The 22,875-nt window shown below is 45.5% G+C and overlaps 1 protein-coding gene across 1 annotated transcript in view; it reads right to left on the minus strand.

Moving 5' to 3' along the window:
* Positions 1–6: 6 nt before the first annotated feature.
* Positions 7–22,875, minus strand: part of bbs2 (Bardet-Biedl syndrome 2) — a gene marked incomplete at its 3' end in the record, with an annotated part of 23,026 nt that continues 157 nt past the window's right edge. The window contains exons 2-19 of the mRNA XM_080538826.1: positions 22,258–22,386; positions 20,723–20,953; positions 20,471–20,596; positions 20,239–20,301; positions 19,933–20,010; positions 19,559–19,663; positions 18,424–18,510; positions 17,826–17,964; positions 16,397–16,461; positions 16,154–16,231; positions 15,560–15,677; positions 15,251–15,422; positions 3,672–3,801; positions 3,364–3,483; positions 2,364–2,501; positions 1,707–1,819; positions 917–1,065; positions 7–113 (exon numbers count right to left, since the gene is read on the minus strand). Coding sequence (XP_080394952.1) covers positions 7–113; positions 917–1,065; positions 1,707–1,819; positions 2,364–2,501; positions 3,364–3,483; positions 3,672–3,801; positions 15,251–15,422; positions 15,560–15,677; positions 16,154–16,231; positions 16,397–16,461; positions 17,826–17,964; positions 18,424–18,510; positions 19,559–19,663; positions 19,933–20,010; positions 20,239–20,301; positions 20,471–20,596; positions 20,723–20,953; positions 22,258–22,374 — 2,136 coding nt within the window. The 5' untranslated portion in view covers positions 22,375–22,386. The remainder of the gene's footprint in view (positions 114–916; positions 1,066–1,706; positions 1,820–2,363; positions 2,502–3,363; positions 3,484–3,671; positions 3,802–15,250; positions 15,423–15,559; positions 15,678–16,153; positions 16,232–16,396; positions 16,462–17,825; positions 17,965–18,423; positions 18,511–19,558; positions 19,664–19,932; positions 20,011–20,238; positions 20,302–20,470; positions 20,597–20,722; positions 20,954–22,257; positions 22,387–22,875) is intronic.

The following is a 22,875-nucleotide window of genomic DNA, read 5'->3' on the forward strand; positions in this document are numbered from 1 at the left end:
CTGTGTTCAGCAGGAGGAGGTCCCGGCCCTCATGATCTTGAAGAGAGCGTTGACGTTGTTGTTCTTGATGGCGTCTCTGCACGCCGTGATCACCTGACTCTTAGGCTTCCCCACTGAGAGAGAGAGAGACACACGCACGCACACGCTTAGTTCTGAGAATCTCTTTCATATTCAAGTAAAAATAAAATTGGTATTGTAACTAAATAATCGAATTGATTCGGGATCTTGTGAATCTGAATCGAACCGTTTTGGGAAATCAGTGGTGATACCCAGCCCTAACACCACCCCCCACCTCTCAGACCCCCCCTTCCTACCTCTCAGCCTCCCAGCCCTCTGTATAGCCATGTTGACCCCCCCCCCTACCTCTCAGCCTCCTCCCAGCCCTCTGCATAGCCAGGTTGACCCCCTCCTACCTCTCAGCCTCCCAGCCCTCTGTATAGCCAGGTTGACCCCCCCCCCTACCTCTCAGCCTCCTCCCAGCCCTCTGCATAGCCAGGTTGACCCCCCCCTCCAACCTCTCAGCCTCCCAGCCCTCTGTATAGCCAGGTTGACCCCCCCCCCCCTACCTCTCAGCCTCCCAGCCCTCTGTATAGCCAGGTTGACCCCCCCTCCAACCTCTCAGCCTCCCAGCCCTCTGTATAGCCAGGTTGACCCCCCCCCTCCTACCTCTCAGCCTCCCAGCCCTCTGTATAGCCAGGTTGACCACCCCCCTCCTACCTCTCAGCCTCCCAGCCCTCTGTATAGCCAGGTTGACCACCCCCTCCTACCTCTCAGCCTCCCAGCCCTCTGTATAGCCAGGTTGACCCCCCCTCCAACCTCTCAGCCTCCCAGCCCTCTGTATAGCCAGGTTGACCACCCCCTCCTACCTCTCAGCCTCCCAGCCCTCTGTATAGCCAGGTTGACCACCCCCCCCTACCTCTCAGCCTCCCAGCCCTCTGTATAGCCAGGTTGACAGCCTTCAGGCGGGCCAGCAGGGCTCGGTGGTTGTTAGAGCGGATCTTGTACTCGTTGATCAGGTCTCTGTTCAGGTCATACAGATCCATGTACCGCCTCTTCATAGTCCTCCTACACACACACACACACACACACACACACACACACACGCACGCAAGCACAGACGCACGCACGCACACACACACACACAGACGCAGACGCACGGACGCGCACACACACACACACACACACACACAACATCAGAACCTCTTCATCCCCACTACCACTCTGTACAGTTTCTCTACTGTAAATAAATAAATTTTTAAATGCTTCGTAGAGCATTGTGACTACCAATGGCCCCTGGTCCTACCATAGATTTGTCTTTCTTATGATAACGGATGTACTTGATTGACTTACTTTACACAAATGTACTTTAAATGTTGTAAGTTGCTTCGCATACAGGCGTCTGCTAAATGTCTAGAATGTAAATGTAAAATTGTAATGTGCTTTATGAATAAAGTTAGTTGAGATATGCTTTATGAATAAAGTTAGTTGTGGCATGTGTTATAAATGAAGTTAGTTGTGGCGTGTGTTATAAATAAAGTTAGTTGAGACATCTTTATAAATAAAGTTAGTTGAGACATCTTTATAAATAAAGTTAGTTGAGACATGCTTTATAAATAAAGTTATTATTAAGTTATGGCTGCCTGTTGTTTGTTAGTTAGTTAGTTTGTTTGTCTTGTGTATAAAACTGAAAATAAAAAACAACTCACATGTCTCCCATCAGCCGTGCGTCCTCCGCCTGCACCAGCATGTTCCTGACGGCGTTGGAGTGGTCGGCCATCGCTGCTGTCAGCTTCTGGTGCACCGCATGGTACTCATCCACCTACACACACACACCTTATCATACAGACAACTGTGTGTGTGTGTGTACCTGTGTACCTGTGTACCTCCGTCAGGGTGGAGCATAGCTCCTTGTACTACTCAGTGTGTGTGTGTGTGTGTGTGTGTGTGTGTACCTGTGTACCTGTGTACCTCCGTCAGCATGCAGCATAGCTCCCTGTAGTACTCAGTGTGTGTGTGTGTGTGTGTGGTATGTGTGTGTGGTATGTGTGTGTGGTATGTGTGTGTGTGTGTGTGTGTACCTCTGACAGCGTGCAGCATAGCTCCCTGTAGTACTCAGTGTGTGTGTGTGTGTGTGTGTGTGTGTGTGTGTACCTCCGTCAGCGTGCAGCATAGCTCCCTGTAGTACTCAGTGTGTGTGTGTGTGTGTGTGTGTGTGTGTGGTATGTGTGTGTGTGTGTATGTGTGTGTGGTATGTGTGTGTGTGTGTGTACCTCTGACAGCGTGCAGTGTAGCTCCCTGTAGTACTCAGTGTGTGTGTGTGTGTGTGTGTGTGTGTGTGTGTGTGTGTGTGTGTGTGTGTGTACCTCTGACAGCGTGCAGCGTAGCTCCCTGTAGTACTCAGGGAAGTCAGCCTCAGCCTGCAGGTCGTCTACGGCCAAGAAGGAGGCCAGTGATTGGACCAGGTCCCCTGCCAGGTCCACGTCATCCGTGCTCAGGGTGATCTGATTGGACGGTAAAGGACCAGTCACATGACGGCTCTTTTACGTTTACATTTTTGGCATTTAGCAGACGCCTTATTCCAAAGCGACTTCCAATCAATACATTTGACAAAGCAAGTGAATCATTAATCCCCTAGTCGTAGCAGGAAGAGTAATCTAGCTCAGGCCAGGGGCCATTGGCAGTCATTGTGATAGAAGAAGAAAGAAAGATCAGTACAAGGGGGGAAGTAGAACTCTTAGGAGACATAGTATAGGGGGAAGCAGGTGTCAGGAGACACAGTGCTAGGGGGTAGTAGATGTCTCAAGAGGAAGAGTTAAGGTGTAACCTGAAGCAATTCTGCGCAACAAACACTTGATAACAATATTATATGACACTGTTACGTCTCTAGAGGTTTTTTAGTTTGTTTCGTTTTTGATGTGTTGAAGTAGCTGACAGGATGAGGAGAGCAGCGCAGGCAGGGACACCTGATACACATTTAAATAAAGTGTTTTTGTTTTGTTTTTTTAAGTTATATTTTTTCCTACACTGCTGCCGATCGACTGGTTGGACTCAGTCTGCGGTCGACCAATCAACTGGTTGGGCACCCCTGGTGTAGGGTGTAGTACTGTAGTACCTGTCCAGCAGGGTGTAGTACTGTACCTGTCCAGCAGGCTGTAGTACTGTACCTGTCGTGCAGGGTGTAGGGTGTAGGGTGCAGGGTGTAGTACTTACCTGTCCAGCAGGCTGTAGTACTGTACCTGTCGTGTAGGGTGTAGGGTGCAGGGTGTAGTACTTACCTGTCCAGCAGGCTGTAGTACTGTACCTGTCGTGCAGGGTGTAGGGTGTAGGGTGCAGGGTGTAGTGTGTAGTACTGTAGGACTGTACCTGTCCAGTAGGGGTCATGCTGATGGACAGAGCTCCGCCCCCACGCAGAGATGTGAAGCTGACCTCTGGACTGTCCACTGCCTCTGGGAGCAGGAAGTTCTGGTTCAGCCACATCACCACCTAGAGGACAGGAGGGGGGAGGGGGAGGGAGGGAGGAGGGGAGGGGAGGGAGGGGGTGATGTAGAGTGATATAGATAGATAGATGGAGTGATAAAGAGAGATACAGAGAGAGAGAGAGAGAGAGAGAGAGAGAGACAGACACACAGATAGATAGATAGGTAGATAGATAGATAGAGAGGTGATCTTACTCTCTGTGGCCGGTCGTTGATGTTGAAGGTGACCTTCCCAGTGGGCGGGGCCGGGGGCGGGGCCACCATGAGGTCATACATGGAGAAGCGAGGGAGCTGGCGTGTTATCTCAAACACATGGAACTGGGTACTGGAGGAGGAGGAGAGAGGAGAGGAGAGAGGGAGGAGAGTTTATTTCTATAGCACATTTCATACAACAGGCAATTCAAAGTGCTTTAAATATATATTTAAAAAATAATAATAAATACATCAAGAGGAGAATAGTAAACAGATTAAAAGTAAAAAGAAAATGATAAGAATATATATATATATATATATATATATATATAATTATATAGGAAGGCCTCCAAGATCTCCAGAGACCCATCCCACCCTGGGTACGAACACTTTGCTCGGCTGCCCTCGAACAGGCGGTTCAGGACCATGTTCGCAAGGACAAACAGACTGAAGCTCAGCTTCTACCCCAGGGCCATTCAGGCCCTGAACACAGCAAAGACCTAGGTTCTAGGCCCTGGACAATCTAGACAAATTGATGGCAGCTACTAGATTGAAATCAAGTGTAATACTGAAACACAACTGTGTACATTTCAAACCTGCAAACTGCGGCACTTTAAATGAATGTGCAATAACACTATGTGCAATATGACAACCCTAGGGTACATAAGGTTCAGAGAATAGGAAATGTTAGAATAGGTATAGCATAGCATAGAGTACAGCACAGTGTTTTATTTGTATAGTATAGTATAGTGGATAGTGTACATAGCCTTTATTTTATGTAAACCAGCTCTTTTCCCTTCTTGTTTTTAGTTTTTTTTTCCTAGCACCAGGGGAGCCCCCCCTCCCAAATTTCGTTGTTTGGTACCTGTACTATATCAATGACAATAAAGACCATTCATTCATTCATTCATTCATGCATTCATTCATTCATATATAGATATATAGATAGATAAACATGTAATAAGATAATAAAATATAAAATAAAATAATTTAAATGAATAAAAAGACATAGATGGAAGTGTTAGTGTTTAATCATAACTGTTGCAAAACATGAAGGTTTTTAGCTTAGATTTAAATATTTTTTGGGTTTGGGCCTGTTTGATGTCTTCAGGGAGTTTGTTCCAGGAGCATGCAGCAGAGTGACTAAAAGTTGCTGCACTGTGTTCTGTTTTCACTCTTGCAATGATTAGCTGATTAGTCTCAGCTGACCTTAGGGGCCTTGCTGGAACATAGGGTGGGAGGAGATCTGATGAGTATTTTGGTCCAAGACCATTTTGTGATTTGTATACAATTAGGAGTACTTTGAATTCAATTCTCTGAAGGCTGGTAGATTCAATAATCAAGATAGCTTAATTGTCTGTCACACAGTGACAGAAATTCTCCTTCGACAGGCAGAAGTGGAGCTCAAGAATACTTTCCACATTAAAAACACACATAGGTCACATACATTAATACATACAATAAAAACAGACAAACATAGCAGTGTTTATCAAATGTAGTGCCTATTTAAAAAGTCCAGTCATTTAAAAATAATAATAAAAAACAGTGTTATGGTTTAAGAAGCTAAAATGTTGTGGTTTAAAAAGAGAAACAATGCGGTTCCTATTTTAAAATGTTCAGGGCGGTGGTTGCAGCTGGGATGAATGATTTTTTGTATGTGTTTTTCCGGGCCAGTGGAATTCTGTAACGGCGACCTGATGGAAGTAGCTGAAATGATTGGTGGAGGGGGTGAGAGGGGTCCTGTGTGATTTGTGTGGCTTTCCTGATTTAATGACCGGTTGTATATTTCAGACGGGAGTTTGAGGTGAGCCGATGATTTTGCTTGCCTGATTGACTATATGGGAGAGTTTGGTTTTGTATTTGACGGTGAGGGACGGTGAGGTACCAGGATGTACCAGGATGTGGATGTACCAGGAGGTACCAGGATGTGTTATTGAAAGTGAGAAAGAATTCGATGAGTGATCTGTAAACCAGGGTTAAAATGTCCTTGCTGACGTTAAAAGCCCTGAGCTTCCTCAGCAGGTGGAGGCGCTGCTGGGCCTTTTTGTAAACTGAGTCAATGTGCTGGGAGAAGGACAGAGAGATGTCAATCTGTCCCCAGGTACTTGAAGGACTGTACCTGCTCAACCAGCTGGCCGTTGATGCTGAGGGGTTGGAAGAGAGAAGGTTGGTGACAGTCTGCCTTCTCCCTGCTTCCAAAGCACAGCTCTTTTGTCTTGCTGGTGTTGAGCTCGAGGTAGCCAGTGTCGGGATCTCAGGATTGGTGTAATGTGTTCAAACCTTTTTGTTAGGACCCTAGCAGCGTTTTGGATGAGCTGCAGCTTCCGAACAGCCCCTTAAGATAGGCCATGTACTGTTGTGTTGTGTTTCTTTTGTGTCTCCTCCTCTCACTCATTCAATGCAGGTGGCCGTCCAACCATTGGCCTGTCGTCATGTCCATCATCATTTGCGCACCTGTTCCGGACCAATCAGCCGTTCGTCCGCCTGGTTTAAAAAGTCCTCCTGACTTCCGGTAATGGCGGCGTGCTGAGAAGACTGGTTTTCTCACCTCCACTAAAATCTTCAAACAAATTCTGTTACAAACCTAGCTAAAGTCAATTGAAATCAGCCATACCACTCGTAAAAGATGTCGTCTATACAAGGGAAACCGAGTACCCGAAAGAACCCACAAGTACAATCTAAAATTATGGACTTCAGCTCTCCTAGAAACAAGGACGATGCTAAGGCTAACGCGGGCTGCGCGGGGATCACAGAAACTGCCGAGGAAGAAGGGGGAAAATATGACAGGATTCTGGAAGCTATCGGAGAATTGAGGTCCGAGTCTGCAAACCGACATGAAGAAATGTTGGTCGCAATTGATGGACTGAGGAAAGATATGGGAGAATGTACGGAACGAATTACACATGCAGAGGTCCGTATTTCCAACACGGAGGATGAGGTGAATGTCCTCCAGGCAAAGGTCCGCTCTCTGGAGGGAAAGAAACAAGAGCTGGAAGACAAGGTGACAGACCTAGAATCAAGAGCCAGGCGGTCTAATCTGAGACTCGTTGGCCTGCGGGAGGGAGAGGAGGGAGACGACGCCTGCACCTTTCTCGAGAGTTGGATACCGGAGACACTGGGGCTCGCAGCACTAAGATCCAAACTCACACTGGAGAGAGCTCATCGCATTGGTCAGAGACGGGAGCGCAACGCGCCTCCGAGAACGATGATCATGAAATTCCTGAACGACAGAGATAAGGTGACTGTATTAAGAGCAGCCAGAGCCCAAAAACAAATCCTACACAAGGACAAACCAGTACGTTTCTACCCCGACCTAGCGACAGGAGAACACAAGAAGCAGAAGGAATTCGACTCGGCCAGACAGAAATTACGTAGCATGGGGATAAAACATGGCATGTTGATCCCGGCTAGATTGCTGGTGACACACAAGGACAAAACACAAACTTTTGGCACACCGACAGAAGTGGAAAGTTTCATCAAACGAATCCAAGAAGAGAACGGGAGTGGATGAGTATATGAGACACTAGTACTATTGGCTTTGATAACGAGCAACGTCATGTTAGACCTCTAACACTGGTTTATATTGTTCTTTTTTCTTATATGTTTATTTGCAAACCAGTTAAACTGTGTGTGTCTAGGTGATTTAACATACTATTATGTTTTCGGAGAAAATATTGGGGTCATTCAGTTGAGAGTAGCTCAGAAATTAACACGTTAAGACTCAATGTCCCAAAATGCACTACTCGAACACAGTTCACCGTCAACAATGATTCAATGCTACGCTAGACCCATGATACGGGTTTACAATGTTATTTCACAGTTATTCGTTTTTTCAAGTTACATGAAACAAGTTGAATTGTGTCTATTTAAGCGATTAATATGCCAATGTGTTTCCCTTGAGGATATTAGAGTAGATCGGTAGGTCAGAAAGTAACAAAAAAAGTACACTAAAACTCATAATCCCACAATGCACTATTCGAGCAGCACTGTTTCCTGAACAACGGAGATAGAATGGAGAGAAAACAGCCCCGAACGAACCTCAGATCAGATTGGCAACATATCGTTATTGAAGTGGTGAATCTAAATGATAAATTACATAATACATAGTCAATTATATAATACATTATATGCCAATGTATTCTTCTACTTTTTATTTTGGTTACTAAATTCAACCAGGGGGCCAGGAAACTTTCACAATAGGGCATGTTAAGCACTGTGTATGTGGGTGGGTGTGTGTGTATGTATGTGTGTGTGTGTGTGTGTGTGTGTGTGTGTGTGTGTGTGTGTGTGTGTGTGTGTGTGTGTGTGTGTGTGTGTGTGTGTGTACTATAACAGCAACACCCCATAACATGCCGCTCAAACTCAGTTTGGGCTCAGTTATTTTCAGGGTGTCAACTGCTGATCCACATTCTTTAGTTATTCTAATATACAATTCACAATGGGCTTCTATACTTAACATTTAGTGGTGGTTGACCAATATACCAACTTTGTTAATTAGGTTTTTATTTCACATTTAGTGGAGGGAGAAGGTTACTCTTTATAAGGAGATTAATCAGTTCAGCCTCACTACTCCTCACTCGGTGTGGAGTAGTTTTCAGCGTTACGGGAGTGAACAGGTGGGTGGGGGGAATGCTCAGTTCTGGAGCATTGGGGGGGTCTCGGTTAGTTTGTTGAGAGACCCAGTTTGTTTGTTTGTTTTTCTTCGTTTTTCTCTTTTGACCTCTTTTTTTTTCTTCTTTACATTATTGCACAATGATACAAGGAATTTACAAATGTATTGCTATCTATGACTGGTAAATTAGACATCAAGTTCACATCCTGGAACTGCAGAGGGCTACAAAAAATAAAAAAGGTAAAGCAGGTGATGGGGAGATTAAAAAGTATTAATTCCCAAATAATTTTTCTTCAAGAAACACATCTTTCAAAAGACAAAGACATTGGGATTAGGAGGAGGTGGCAGGGTAAGGTATTCTCAGCGCCCTTTAACACTCAAGCAAGAGGGGTCATGACTCTTGTACATAAATCTATTCCTCTTAATGTCACAAAGATAATTGCTGATACGGCAGGTAGATACCTAATAATTCAAGGCATGCTTCTGACAGAACTTCTCAACCTGGTCAACATTTATGCGCCAAATAATGATGACCCTGAATTTTTCAGTAATTTGTTTTTCACTCTATCAACCCTCAAAGGTCAATATATAATAGCAGGAGATTTCAACTGTACACTAGATCCCTCTAAAGATAGGTTAACACATATTGATAAGTCCCATAATAAAAGCAGAGGAATTATACATCAGTTTATCAAGACATTAAATCTTAGAGATATATGGAGAGACAGAAACCCTGAGGTATTATTCTATTCGTGTTTTTCCAGTACACATAAAACATACTCCCGAATTGATTATTTCTTAATTTCTGCAGGCCTGGTGTCTAGAATCAAGGAATGTAATTATGACAGTATTCTGATATCAGATCATGCCCCAAATAATTTGTGTTATGTAGACCCAGGCTTGAAAAAGGATCCACCAAAATGGAGATTGCAGCAAAGTTGGCTACGGGACCCAGATCTAATCTCTTTCCTTGAGGTACAAATTGATGTATTTTTCATAATCAACACAGATGAGACTTCTGCAAGCACCAGATGGGAAGCTTTTAAAGCTTACATTAGGGGCCAGATTATTAGTTTTACAAGTTCTAAATCTAAAAGAGCTAAACAAAAATTTACATTGTTAGAGTCAAAAATCAAAGTCTTGGAGAGAAATTATTATCAAAATCCCGATCCAAAAACTCACCAGGAATTGTTATTGTTGAGAACACAGTATAATGAAATGTCAACTGCAAAAGCTACAGATAATCTCTTAAAACTTAAACAAACTATATTTGACCAAGGGGAAAAATCAGAAAAAATCTTGGCATGGCGCTTAAAACAACTTCAAACCGAAAGAGCTATTACCAACCTCAAGACTCATAATGATGACTCTATTATAGATCCTATTAAAATTAATGAGGCATTTAGAGAATATTATGGAAAACTATATAGTTCCGAAAGAGCTCCAGAATTACCAGACCAAAAGCTATTCCTAAATAATATTGATATCCCTAGTATATCAGAGGAAGAAAGGATGGAACTGGGTGACGACTTATCCTTAGAAGACATCACTATGGCAATAAAGAGCATGAAATCTGGGAAGGTGGCAGGACCAGACGGCCTACCCATCGATTTGTATAAGAAATTTGAATCTAAATTAAGGAAACCTCTTCTTGAGATGTTTAATGAATCATTTCGGGAAGGGATCCTCCCTCCCTCCTTGAGAGGGGCTTTGATTACTCTCCTTCCTAAACCTGGAAAATCAAATGATAAATGCGAAAACATGAGGCCAATCAGCCTCCTCAACTCAGATTTAAAAGTACTCTGCAAAATTCTAGCAAAAAGATTAGAGATTATTCTACCAGATATCATAAAGGGAGACCAAAATGGGTTCATTGTGGGTCGTCAGGGATTTCATAACGTAAGAAGGGTTTTAAATATCTTACATTCCCAAAGAGAGTTACCAGATACAGCTTTCCTGTCATTGGATGCTGAGAAAGCATTTGACAGGGTGGAATGGGCATACCTGTTTGAGCTTCTCGAACGATTTGGGCTGGGAGAAAACTTTTGTAAATGGGTGAAATTATTATATAAAGAACCATATGCAGAAATAATTACTAACAACAATATATCTATGCCAATTAAAATCAACAGGGGATGCAGACAGGGGTGTCCATTGAGCCCTCTCATATTTACGATGGCAATTGAGCCCTTAGCAATTGCAATACGAAATCACACATCAATATCAGGCATACCTATAGGTCAACTTGAACATCGCATAGCTCTCTATGCGGATGACGTAATCCTGTTCCTTAAAAATCTGGGAGAATCGATCCCGGCTCTTATGGACCTCATTAAAAGATTCGGCAATATTTCTGGGTACAAAGTTAATAGCCATAAATCTGCCATATTACTGCTTAATTCGAATGAGAGAGAGAGCCCACCCAATTATATTGGTCACTTTAAGTCAGTTGACAGCTTTACATATTTAGGAATACAAATTACTCACAGGTTAGAAGAAGTGGTACAGACTAATTATAGCCCTGTTGTAAATTCTATTTGCGAATCAATTGATAGATGGTCATCTCTTCCTATTTCCCAGATAGGCAGAATTAATATATTGAAAATGAACACTCTCCCAAAGCTATTATATCTCTTTCAAAACATCCCCTTGCCGCCTCCCCCAAACTTATTTCCTAGACTAAGGACATTATTCACGAACTTTATATGGAAAAATAGACGCCCCAGACTTCGCCTGTCTCTTCTGTATTTACCTTATGACAGAGGTGGCCTACAATGCCCAAACATGTTGTGGTATTACTGGGCAACTCAAATCAGAACTATGAGGTTTTACTACTCGACAGAAGGACTACTTTCACCAGCATGGAAAGACATTGAGTGTAACTCTATAGGGCTCCAACTGCCGACATATATATACTCTGATAATCCGAAAAACCTTAAAAGGAAAACATCGAACCCTATATTGAGAAACATGATTTCTGTATGGTACGAGGTACAAAAATACTTGTCGGAAACACCTGTTCTCTCTCGCTATAGTCCCATTTGGGGCAATAATTACTTTGTGCCAGGTAGGGCAGACGGGGGCTTTAAATTATGAGCTGACAAAGGAATAACACAAATTAATGACATATTCGACTCAAAGGATGAGCATATGGAATCATTTGAAATTCTAGTAAACAAACATTCTATCCCTCGCAAGCATATCTTTAAGTACTTACAGCTCAGGAACTTTATTTATTCTAATCAAAATCACTCCCTGGCCATACCCGCTCTATCCTCATTGGAGAAAGTTTTAATTAAAAATCCTTTCGGAAAGGGAATTATTTCGGATGTATATGATTTGTTGATTGCTAGATCACTAGAATCTTCAGAACCCAAATTGAAAGCATGGAGGAGTGACCTTCAAGAGGAAATATCAGTGGAAAAATGGAACAAGGCATGCAAAAGAGCTCAAACCCAGACCGCTAACACTCGTTTAAAGCTTCTACAGTACAATTGGATAATGAGAGTATATATAACACCAGAAAAACTCAATAAATTTAACCCCAACATTCCAGACTTATGTAACAGGTGTAGAGAGGACAAGGGTACATTCTTTCATTGTATATGGGAATGTCCAAGAATTCAAGAATTCTGGGAAGAACTTGGAATAATAATACAGGACATTCTGTCAATTAAAATTACTGTTGAGCCTAAGCTGTTTATTCTTGGCATTCATCCAGAGGGACACAGGATGAAATGCAGTGAACAGATCTTTATGGATATGTGTATTTTACAGGCCAAAAGATCAATAGCACTAACGTGGAAAAGCACAGGTAAACCAAGTATTGTGCAATGGTTTAGGGAGATGTCTCGGTGTCTACCATTAGAGAAAATTTCATACACACTCAAAGACAGGCAGGAAAGATTCCAAAGTATTTGGGGCCCATTCATAAAATATCTGGAGGACAAGGACTTATCACACTGGATGGACGAACCTGGGCGTGAACAAATGTAAACTCTGCAATAAACCATTTGAACAGGTGTGTGAATTGACCAGGAGTAGAGTAGGAGTTGGATATAATTAATGTATCTGTTGCAATGTACCCTTTTCTTTATTATATATATATATATATATATATATTTTTTTTTTTTTTTTAAACAGTTTTCATGTTTTTATTATTACCTTTATTTTATTTTTTTCTCTCCCTTTTATTTTGTATGTGTATATATGAGCTCAGTTATATGATTGCCTCTCCATCAATGTACGTACTATATATAGGCCTACATGTGTATGGCAATTCTGGTGAGTTATCTGCTTGTATGTACAGTATATACATATATCATTATTACTAATTATTTATTTTCAAGATATGTTTTATCTTTTTCAAAAAACTCAATAAATATATTGTTGAAAAAAAAAAAAGTCCTCCTGTCCTCTATTCGAGAGCCATTGTTTTTGTTGTGTTTGATGTTTATTTGAAAGTCCTGTTTTGGCTCATAGTTGAACCTATACTCGGTATAGGTTCACCAACAGACAACAGTTCATCTCCCTCTCCGGTCACACCTCCTCCTCCTCCTCTGTCACACAGGGGGTCCCACAAGGCTCAGTCCTCGGCCCCCTGCTCTTCCTCTGCTACACACTCCCCCTCGGTCACATCATCCGCCAATTCAACCTTGACTTCCACTGCTACGTCGATGACACCCAGATTTACATCACCACAAACTCCACCCAGAACCCACCCCTCAGTCACATCGAAAACTGCATCTCAGCAATAAAAACCTAGCTCACACACAACTTCCTCAAACTCAACAGTGAAAAGACCGAAGTCATCCTCATTGGCACCAAATCCATCCTCAATAAAACCGGACCCATCACACTCACCATTGACGACACTACCATCACCCCCTCCCCCCTGGCTCGCAACCTCGGCTTCATTCTGGACCCCACCCTCTCATTCGATCCCCACGTCAGTTCTATTGTCAAGACATCCTACTTCCACCTCCGAAACATTGCAAAAATTAGACATTGCCTCTCCCCGCCCGCTGCTGAATCCCTCATCCACGCCTTCATCTCCCGCCTTGACTATTGCAACTCCCTACTCACCGGCATCACCTCCCGCTCCCTCCATAGACTCCAGATGGTCCAAAACTCTGCTGCACGCATCCTCTCAAACACCTGCTCCCGTGACCACATCACTCCTGTCCTCCACTCTCTCCACTGGCTCCCCATCAAAGAACGTATCCAATTCAAAGTCCTCATCCTCACATACAAAGCCCTCCATAGCCTGGCCCCCCCTTACCTGACTGACCTCCTTCTCCCCCACCGCCCTACCCGTACCCTCCGATCCTCATCCATTGTTCCCCTCACCGTCCCACCCTCAAAACTCAAAGGCTTCGGTCACCGTGCCTTTTCACGATCTGCACCCCGCCTCTGGAACTCTCTCCCTCAACCACTCAGAGACTCACCCTCACTCCTCACTTTTAAATCCCACCTCAAAACCTACCTGTTCTCCCATGCCTACAGCCTCCCCTACCCCTAGCCATCTCCCCCCCCCCCCCCCCCCCCTGGACACGCATACAACCTCCCCTACCCCTACCCATCTCCCCTAACCCTCCCACCCCCCTGATATGCATACAGCCTCCCCTACCCCTAACCATCTCCCCCCCCGTTCGCCGACTCTGTGTTCCATGTGTCCATGTTGTCTGTTGCTTGTTGTTTCTGTGTTTTTCGTATCTCCTATATTGTCAGCGTCTTTGAGCCTCGGAAAAGCGCTATATAAATGTAATTAATTATTATTATTATTATTATTATTATTATTATTATTATTATTAGTGTTTTTGTTGTAAGTTTCTACGCACAGGCCCAGAGGGGATAGGTAAGATACCCACGGGTCTACACTTTAACACGTAGAAGCCTTTCTGTTATATACATCAGGTTAGGAACGGATGCCAACCTTTTCCTATGTATCTTAGAGCTGGGGTGGTTAGGTAGTCAGGGCTTTCTGTCGTTTATTATTTTGGCATCGTTCAGCGTGCCCTTTGGGGAACTACATTCTTTAATACATTCTTTCATTTTAGTTTCGGCTTTGTAGTGTTTTCTGTTGGAGACCGCACCCACACCCCGCAGCATCGCTGCAACGTGTTAGACTCTAGTTCCATAGACTAAACAGTAGACTATTACAATAATCAAGTCTACTCGAAACAAATGCATGGATGAGCTTTTAAAGGTCTTGTTTGGACATGAAACGTCTCATTCTTGATATGTTTTTCAGGTGATAGTAGGCTAATTTAAGTATCGAGTTTATGTGGCTGTTGAAGTTTAGATTGGTGATTCCTGACCAGTTATTTTTTTTGTTTGAAGAGAGCGAGAATCAAGTTTTGCACTGACTTTTGATCTTTTGTCAGGTGCACCGAATACAATTATCTCTCTTTTGTCCTTGTTTAGTTGGAGGAAGTTTTGTGGCAATTTTATTCTTTTTTATGATGTGTCCCAATGGAAGCATGTCGAGATTGAATAGGAGGGGGCCAAGGCTTGATCCTTGGGGAACCCCACATGTCATTTTAACAGTTGCCAATGGAGACATAGTAGCTTCTGTCCTGTAGGTAGGATCTAAACCAGTTCAGGGCAGTGCCCGAAAGTCTTACCCAGGTTTTTTGTCTATCTAAACCCCTCAAAAAAAGTTCGGAAACGCTTTTTTTGTTGATTATTCCTCCCCTTTAATAATACCAATTGGTATTGTATTTTATATCGTTGGAAAGCCTGATTGGTCACCTTTACAATGAGGTACAACTTGTAAGGATCATACATTCATGGAATGAGTAGCACAGCTAAACGTGCTACTTTTTTTTAGGGGTTTATTAGAATGTCTGTGTTTACACGAATGTCATTAAGGACTTTAACAAGGGCCGTTTCAGTGCAGTGGGCAAAATGTAGTGTAGTGGGCGAAAGCATGATTGAAAAACAGACAGACAGACAGACAGATGTCTACCTGCTCCGGCCCCCTACAAAGGCCTTGATGTGGAGATCGACGGGGATGTCCCTGGGAGGGGTGATGGGCACCTGCAGGGTGGGGGTCAGGCTCTGGGCGGGGGGGTGAACCACATGGCTCTCACCCTCGAAGATGCCCTCCGCAAAGATCAGCACTGCCCGGATGATGGTGTCTACCAGGGGAGGAGGGGTTAGATACACACACACACACACACACGCACACAGGCATAGGCATACACACTCACACACACACACACACACACACACAGACACACACACACACACACACACACACACACTAGACTGTTACCATTGGGTGTGGAGATGCAGAGCTCTATGTGAGCCTTCTGGGCCACCGTAGCCGCCCGCACACACAGGGACGTCTGCAGCTGGGTGTTGGCTGGGATTACCCCTTCAGAGACCCCCCCCTGACAAACACACACACACACACACACACACAAAATGAAATGAAATGTAACACTACATTTGTGTGTTACATTTGTGAAAGGCAAATCATTTGGTCCGCATGTCGGCAACCAATCCAAATGTTCAGACTTTTCTTTTGAAACACGGAACTACGTTTCAACGTTGTTGAGAATCACAACACAAACTCGCTAGTCAAGTCAAAATACTGCAACGCAATGGATTGCGTGAGTAGTCCCCACTGCTACCGTAGTTAACTACCGTATAACACCACTTCACATTGTTAGCAGGCTCACAAAACAAGCTGTGTTAGTTGACTAGCGATGTGTCACTGATTTTCAACAACGAGGAAATGTATTCACATTATTCGAAAGAAAAGTCTGATCATTACATCAGATCCCGACATGAGGACCAAAGCATTAGAATGCGTCACAAGTGTGAGTGTGAGTGTGAGTGTGAGTGTGTGCGCGTGCGTGCGTACCGTGGTGTCGGGGGGGTCATAGTTGCGTAGCTCCATCAGCAGCTGCAGGCGTCTCTGGGCCAGGTCTCTGAGCAGCTCCTAATAAGAAGAACATCTTGTTGTTCTATAGAAGCCTTTAGGGTTAGGGTTAGCCTTTCACAAACCCAAGGACGCTTTACAGGTCTGACAGACAGAAAGTCAGACGGACAGAAAACACTGACAGACGCAACAGAAAACACAGACAGACGCAACAGACAGCCACACCTGTTCTCCGCTCCCCTCCATCAGGCTCCCCCTCTGGTCCGCACTGGCCGGCAGGTAGCCTCGCACTGGACACACACACACGCACGCACGATGTTAGACACAGACCCACTGGACAACACAACACCCACACAACGTGTCTACGCTAGTAACAGGGTAGCTTGTTAGTGAGAGAACGTGTTTTTTAAAAAGATTCATAGAGCCTCCTCCCTCATCATAGAGCCTCCTGCCTCATCATAGAGCCTCCTGCCTCATCATAGAGTCCTGCCTCATCATAGAGCCCTCCTGCCTCATCATAGAGTCCTCCCTCATCATAGAGTCCTCCCTCATCATAGAGTCCTCCCTCATCATAGAGCCTCCTGCCTCATCATAGAGCCTCCTGCCTCATCATAGAGCCTCATCATAGAGCCCTCCTGCCTCATCATAGAGCCCTGCCTCATCATAGAGCCTCCTGCCTCATCATAGAGTCTCCCTCATCATAGAGCCTCCTGCCTCATCATAGAGCCTCCTGCCTCATCATAGAGCCTCCTGCCTCATCATAGAGTCCTGCCTCATCATAGAGCCCTGCCTCATCATAGAGCCTCCTCCCTCATCATAGAGCCCTGCCTCATCATAGAGTCCTGCCTCATCATAGAGCCTCCTCCCTCATCATAGAGCCCTCCTGCCTCATCATAGAGCCCTGCCTCATCATAGAGCCCTCCTCCCTCATCATAGAGCCTCCTCCCTCATCATAGAGCCTCATCATAGAGCCCTCCTGCCTCATCATAGAGCCCTGCCTCATCATAGAGTCTCCTGCCTCATCATAGAGCCTCCTCCCTCATCATAGAGCCCTGCCTCATCATAGAGTCCTCCCTCATCATAGAGCCTCCTCCCTCATCATAGAGTCCTCCCTCATCATAGAGTCCTCCCTCATCATAGAGTCCTCCTGCCTCATCATAGAGTCTCCTGCCTCATCATAGAGTCCTCCCTCATCATAGAGTCCTGCCTCATCATAGAGTCCTCCCTCATCATAGAGCCTCCTGCCTCATCATAGAGCCTCATCATAGAGCCCTCCTCCCTCATCATAGAGCCTCCTGCCTCATCATAGAGCCTCCTGCCTCATCATAGAGCCTCATCATAGAGCCCTGCCTCATCATAGAGCCTCCTGCCTCATCATAGAGCCTCATCATAGAGCCTCATCATAGAGCCCTGCCTCATCATCGAGCCTCCTGCTTCAAGTCCTCTATCATCATCCCGGTACTGAAGAAGGGTAAGGTGACGTGTCTAAATGAGTGACTGGTGCTCTCACCTCCATAGTGAGCAAATGCTTTGCCCCTTCCTCCACCGCCCCCTACCTTCTCCCTCAGTGGAGGTGCAGATCAGGTAGTCCCCACCCCCCCTACCTTCTCCCTGAGTGGAGGTGCAGATCAGGTAGTCCCCCCCCCCCCCCTACCTTCTCCGTCAGTGGAGGTGCAGATCAGCTGGGGTCCCCCCCCCCCCAGGCGGTAGTCCCCCTCCACCACCCCGGCCACCGAGGACGAGAAGTTGTCCTTGAAGATGACCTCGCCGGTCCTGTCGCTGCGGGCGTCGATCTGGCAGATCAGGAGAGGAGGGGAGGACACAGGAAGAGAGACAACAGACAGGATATGACAGGATATGACACGTTAGACAGGATATGACATGTTTGATGACATCTCATCTCTTATCTTCTGTGTTTGATACCGTTCTACCTCCCCCAGCCTCCCCTGGTGTTCTACCTCCCCCAGCCTCCCCTGGTGTTCTACCTCCCCCAGCCTCCCCTGGTGTTCTACCTCCCCCAGCCTCCCCTGGTGTTCTACCTCCCCCAGCCTCTCCTGGTGTTCTACCTTCCCCAGCCTCTCCTGGTGTTCTACATCCCCCAGTCTCCCCTGGTGTTCTACCTCCCCCAGCCTCCCCTGGTGTTCTACCTCCCCCAGCCTCCTCTGGTGTTCTACCACCCCCAGCCTCCTCTGGTGTTCTACCTCCCCCAGCCTCCCCTGGTGTTCTACCTCCCCCAGCCTCCCCTGACCCACCTTGCCGTTGGACCAGCCGGTGATGAGCTCCACCACCCCGTCAGCGTTCAGGTCGAAGGCGTGGATACTTATGGCATGGTTCTTAGACTGGGAGGGGTTATGGAAAAAACATTTTGACAGAACTGTTTAGACGAACATACGCTGGCGTGCTTTAACACTAGAACAGCCGTGTGGTGTTAAACGATTGAATAAGGTCGCGATCCGCCGCGGTCGTAGTGTTAAGAGCTTTCATGTGTGGGCTTGATTTCACACAGTGTGGACTGACTACATGGTAAGTAAGTAAGTAAGTAAGTAAGTAAAGCTTTATTTATTTAGCACCTTTCATACAAGAAATGCAGATCAAAGTGCTTTACAACAGGAATAGTATGATGGGAATGGTGTGAGAGGCTTATGTATTACTGTCTGACAGATACACTACTTAAACCACTGATGATTGAGTTCTGTTGAGTTACTAGATACAATATCGGGAAGGGGATAGGAGAGAGACATGTGTCAGAGGAGAAGGGGATAGGAGAGAGACGTGTCAGAGGAGAAGGGGAACAGATAAATAGGGCGTCTCTGCTGAGTGGTTTTTGCAAGGATGTCAAGCGGAAACGAGAGAAACCAGAGAAGGGAAAGGAAAGGGATTCAACCTTTGTCATTGGGATTCAACCGTTGTCATTGCACAGAGTACAACCAGTACAACCAGATGTATTTATGCTTTAGGCCAGGGGTCAGAGCCATAGAAGGTAACCCTGCAGCAATTTGGGGTTCAGTGCCTCGCTCAGGGACACTTTGACACGTGGCCAGCCGGGGATTCAAACCGCTGTGAGCTGCCGACCTTGCGATCATTAGATGCCGGCGCTACTGGTAGACATATAGGTTGAACCATGTATGACCTGCATAAGAGGGGAACTGAAGCTGCGTCTTCAGACTCTGTCTCATATCTTGGTGTACGAGACTTTATTTCTCATATCTTTATTTCTTGAACTCCCATCTCTGAAAAGCTAATGCAGCAGAGTGGTTTACACTAGAGTATCTACCACAGGGGACGGAGGTCAGGGTCGGTGTTAAGGTCAGTGTTAGGGTTAGGATCAGGGTCAGTGTTAGGGTTAGGATCAGGGTCAGTGTTAGGGTCAGGATCAGGCTGCAGTACCTTGATCCTCCAGTAGCGTGCGCTGCGGTCGTAGACGCCCACCGTGCCGTTGGCTAGTGCATAGCCAAACCTGCTGCCGTGCATGTGGCACAGAGAGGTCACCGCCTAGGGAGACAGAGGTCACAGAGAGGTCATGGCCTAGGGAGAGAGAGGTCAGAGGTCACAGAGAGGTCACTCATTCAAAACAGAAGTGCATCATCATCATCACCTCATACTGGGTAGATATTCTAAACATCATCATCTCATACTGGGTAGATATTCTAAACATCATCATCATCATCTCATACTGGGGTAGATATTCTAAACATCATCAGCAGGAAGCGGTGAGGTTGTAACAGGAAGCTCTGAGGTTGTAACAGGAAGTGATGTCGTACCTCCGTCTCAGCCATCTCAGTCACCAGCTCGTCCTCCTTAAACACCCTGATGTCATAGTCATCTGACCCCACCAGCAGCTGCACACACACACACACACACACACACACACACACACAGTACACATATTCATATCTTGGACATTCGCTGCATGTCATATACTGTATGTCATGAATAGGGGAGGCTGGTGGAGGTACAACTAGGAGGATGGGCTCATTGGAATGCACGTGGGAGGGGAGGGGAGGGGAGGGGAGGGGAGAGGAGAGGAGAGGATGGAAGGGGAGGGGAGGGGAGGGATGGGGACTCACCTCGTTCTTGCCGTCTCCAGTGAAGTCACAGAGTACCAGAGACCTAACGTTGTCCCCAGTCACCTAGGCAACCAGGAGACACATCTACATTATCATGAGGTTAAACACACACACACACACACACACAGTATTCACAATGATATCAGGAGAACAGTAGTTTCCATGGTGAGCTCTAGATTCAGGACTAGTCTCCTGGCCCTAGGGTTAGGGTCCGGCCCGGCCCGGTCCTTACCGTCCAGAACTTGTCGTTGCCCTCGTGGTCGAACCCCTGTAAGGCACAGTTCCCCCCGATGACGGCCAGAGGAGACGCCAGGTCCCCCAGCTGCCCCAGCACCATGGCATTGGCCCCATCTGTCACCTACAGCGCCACCCACAGGACAGGAGGGAGGGCTCATCATAATGATGATAATAATAATAAATAATGAAATAATAGTTATACTATAATAATAATAATAATAATAATAATAATAATAATAATAACCACCTCTCTGTAGAACACGTCAGCGTTCTGGTGGATGTCGTAGGCCAGGAGGTTGGTGTGTGAGGCGACCAGCAGGGTGTCTCCTCCCCAGGCGTTGGGGGCCAGGGGCCCGGAGGCCAGGCAGGTGACGGCCTGGTTGATGTTCAGCAGAGAGATGTCAGAGTCCTGGGGGCTCTGCGTCATACGGTGGGCTGCCTGCCTCTGGGCCCGCATGTGGGGGTTATGGATGAACACCTGTGGGGGGGGGGCAACATCACTGACTAGGGGTGGGCATCGACGATCGATAATTGATCGATAAGGATCTTGGTCGATCACAAAATAAAACATTTGGTCGATCACAAAAACAAAACAAAATTTATTTATTTTTTTGTGATCGACCAAATGTTTTATTTTGTGATCGACCAAGATCCTTATCGATCAATTATCGATCAATTATCGATCGTCGATGCCCACCCCTATCACTGACCAGAGTAGATACAACTTTGTGTCCAACCAAATTAAAAGGATCAATCCTTGGCCCCCTTCTATTCAATATCTACATGCTTCCATTGGGACACATCATTAAAAATTACAAAATTGCCTACCACAACTATGCGGATGACACTCAAATCTACATAACCCTCTCACCGAACGACTATAGTCCCATCGACAATCTCTGTAATTGCATTGAAGAAATAAACGCCTGGATGACACAAAACCGAAATAATTGTATTCGGTGCACCTGACAAAAGATCAAAAGTCAGGGCAAAACTTGATTCTCTCTCTCTTCTAAAAAACAGGTCAGAAATCTTGGTGGAATTCTAGACTCCGATCTAAACTTCAACAGCCACATAAACTCGATAACTAAATCAGCCTACTATCACCTGAAAAACATAACAAGAATGAGAGACTTCATGTCCAAACAAGACCTTGAAAAACTCATCCATGCATTTTATTTGTTTCGAGTAGACTTGATTATTGTAATGGTCTACTAACAGGCCTATCGGGGCTGTTCGTAAATTGCAGCTCATCCAAAACGCCGCTGCTAGGGTCCTAACAAAAACAAAGAACTTTGAACACATTACACCAATCCTGAGATATCTACACTGGCTACCAGTCTCTCAGAGAGTTGAATTCAAAGTACTCCTAATTGCATACAAATCCCAAAATGGTCTTGGACCAAAATACATATCAGATCTCCTCCCACCCTATATTCCAGCATGGCCCCTAAGGTTAGCTGAGACTAATCAGCTAATCATTGCAAGAGTGAGTTGCTGTTTTTTTTATAATGTATGTAAAGCACTTTGAATTGCCCCTGTTGTATGAAATGTGCTATACAAATAAACTTGCCTCGCCGAGATAGCTTCTACACTCGGAGGAAAAGTGGTTCTAAATGGTTCTAAAATGGTTCTAAATGGTTTTGACTGTGTCCCCTTTTCACAGAAGGTTCTAAATAGAAGCTAAAAGGACTAGAGGACCAGAGGACTAGAGGACTAGAGGAGCAGAGGACTAGAGGACCAGGGGACCAGAGGACTAGAGGACCAGGGTGTCAGTCGTACCTTCCCTGCCTGGGTGGCAGCAGCGAGGCAGGGGTGAACACCGTCGAACTTCCCCATGGTCACCATGCGAGGGTTGATCTTATGGTTCAGCTTCAGGGTGAAGATAGGCACCAACATGGTGGCACGATCCTGCAACAGAGAGAGGACAGGACAAAGATTAGTGTGTGTGTGTGTGTGTGTGTGTGTGTGTGTGTGTGTGTGTGTGTGTGTGTTTAAGCCATCCTCCTATCCTAACCCTAATGTCATAATAAAATAACCAGCTTACTGGAGTCCCCCCCTAGTAGTCCCGTTGCCTAGCAACCCCCTGGGAGTCCCGTTGCCTAGCAACCCGCGGCAGCTTTGCGGGAGCTTTTCATGCTAATCCCGGTGGTTTGCTCTCTGGCTACGGCTGTCTTTCCTAGAGAGCTACACACCGTCTCGCCTTCTTCTAGACTAACTGTACTCTGTTTCACTACTTCACTTCGCTCGACAAAATAAATCAAACTCAGATTGTTAAACTAGCTGGCTAAACTACTCACATGCAGCAGTTAGCATGCTAGGCTAGCCAGCAACCGAGCCGACCAGATGCTGAAACACAAACCAGACTCCTAAACCTTGACAGCCCATCGAGCGTCTGCT

The sequence above is a fragment of the Nansenia antarctica genome, assembly GCF_963989245.1.
Source record: "Nansenia antarctica genome assembly, chromosome: 9".
NCBI classification, from domain to species: domain Eukaryota; kingdom Metazoa; phylum Chordata; class Actinopteri; order Argentiniformes; family Microstomatidae; genus Nansenia; species Nansenia antarctica.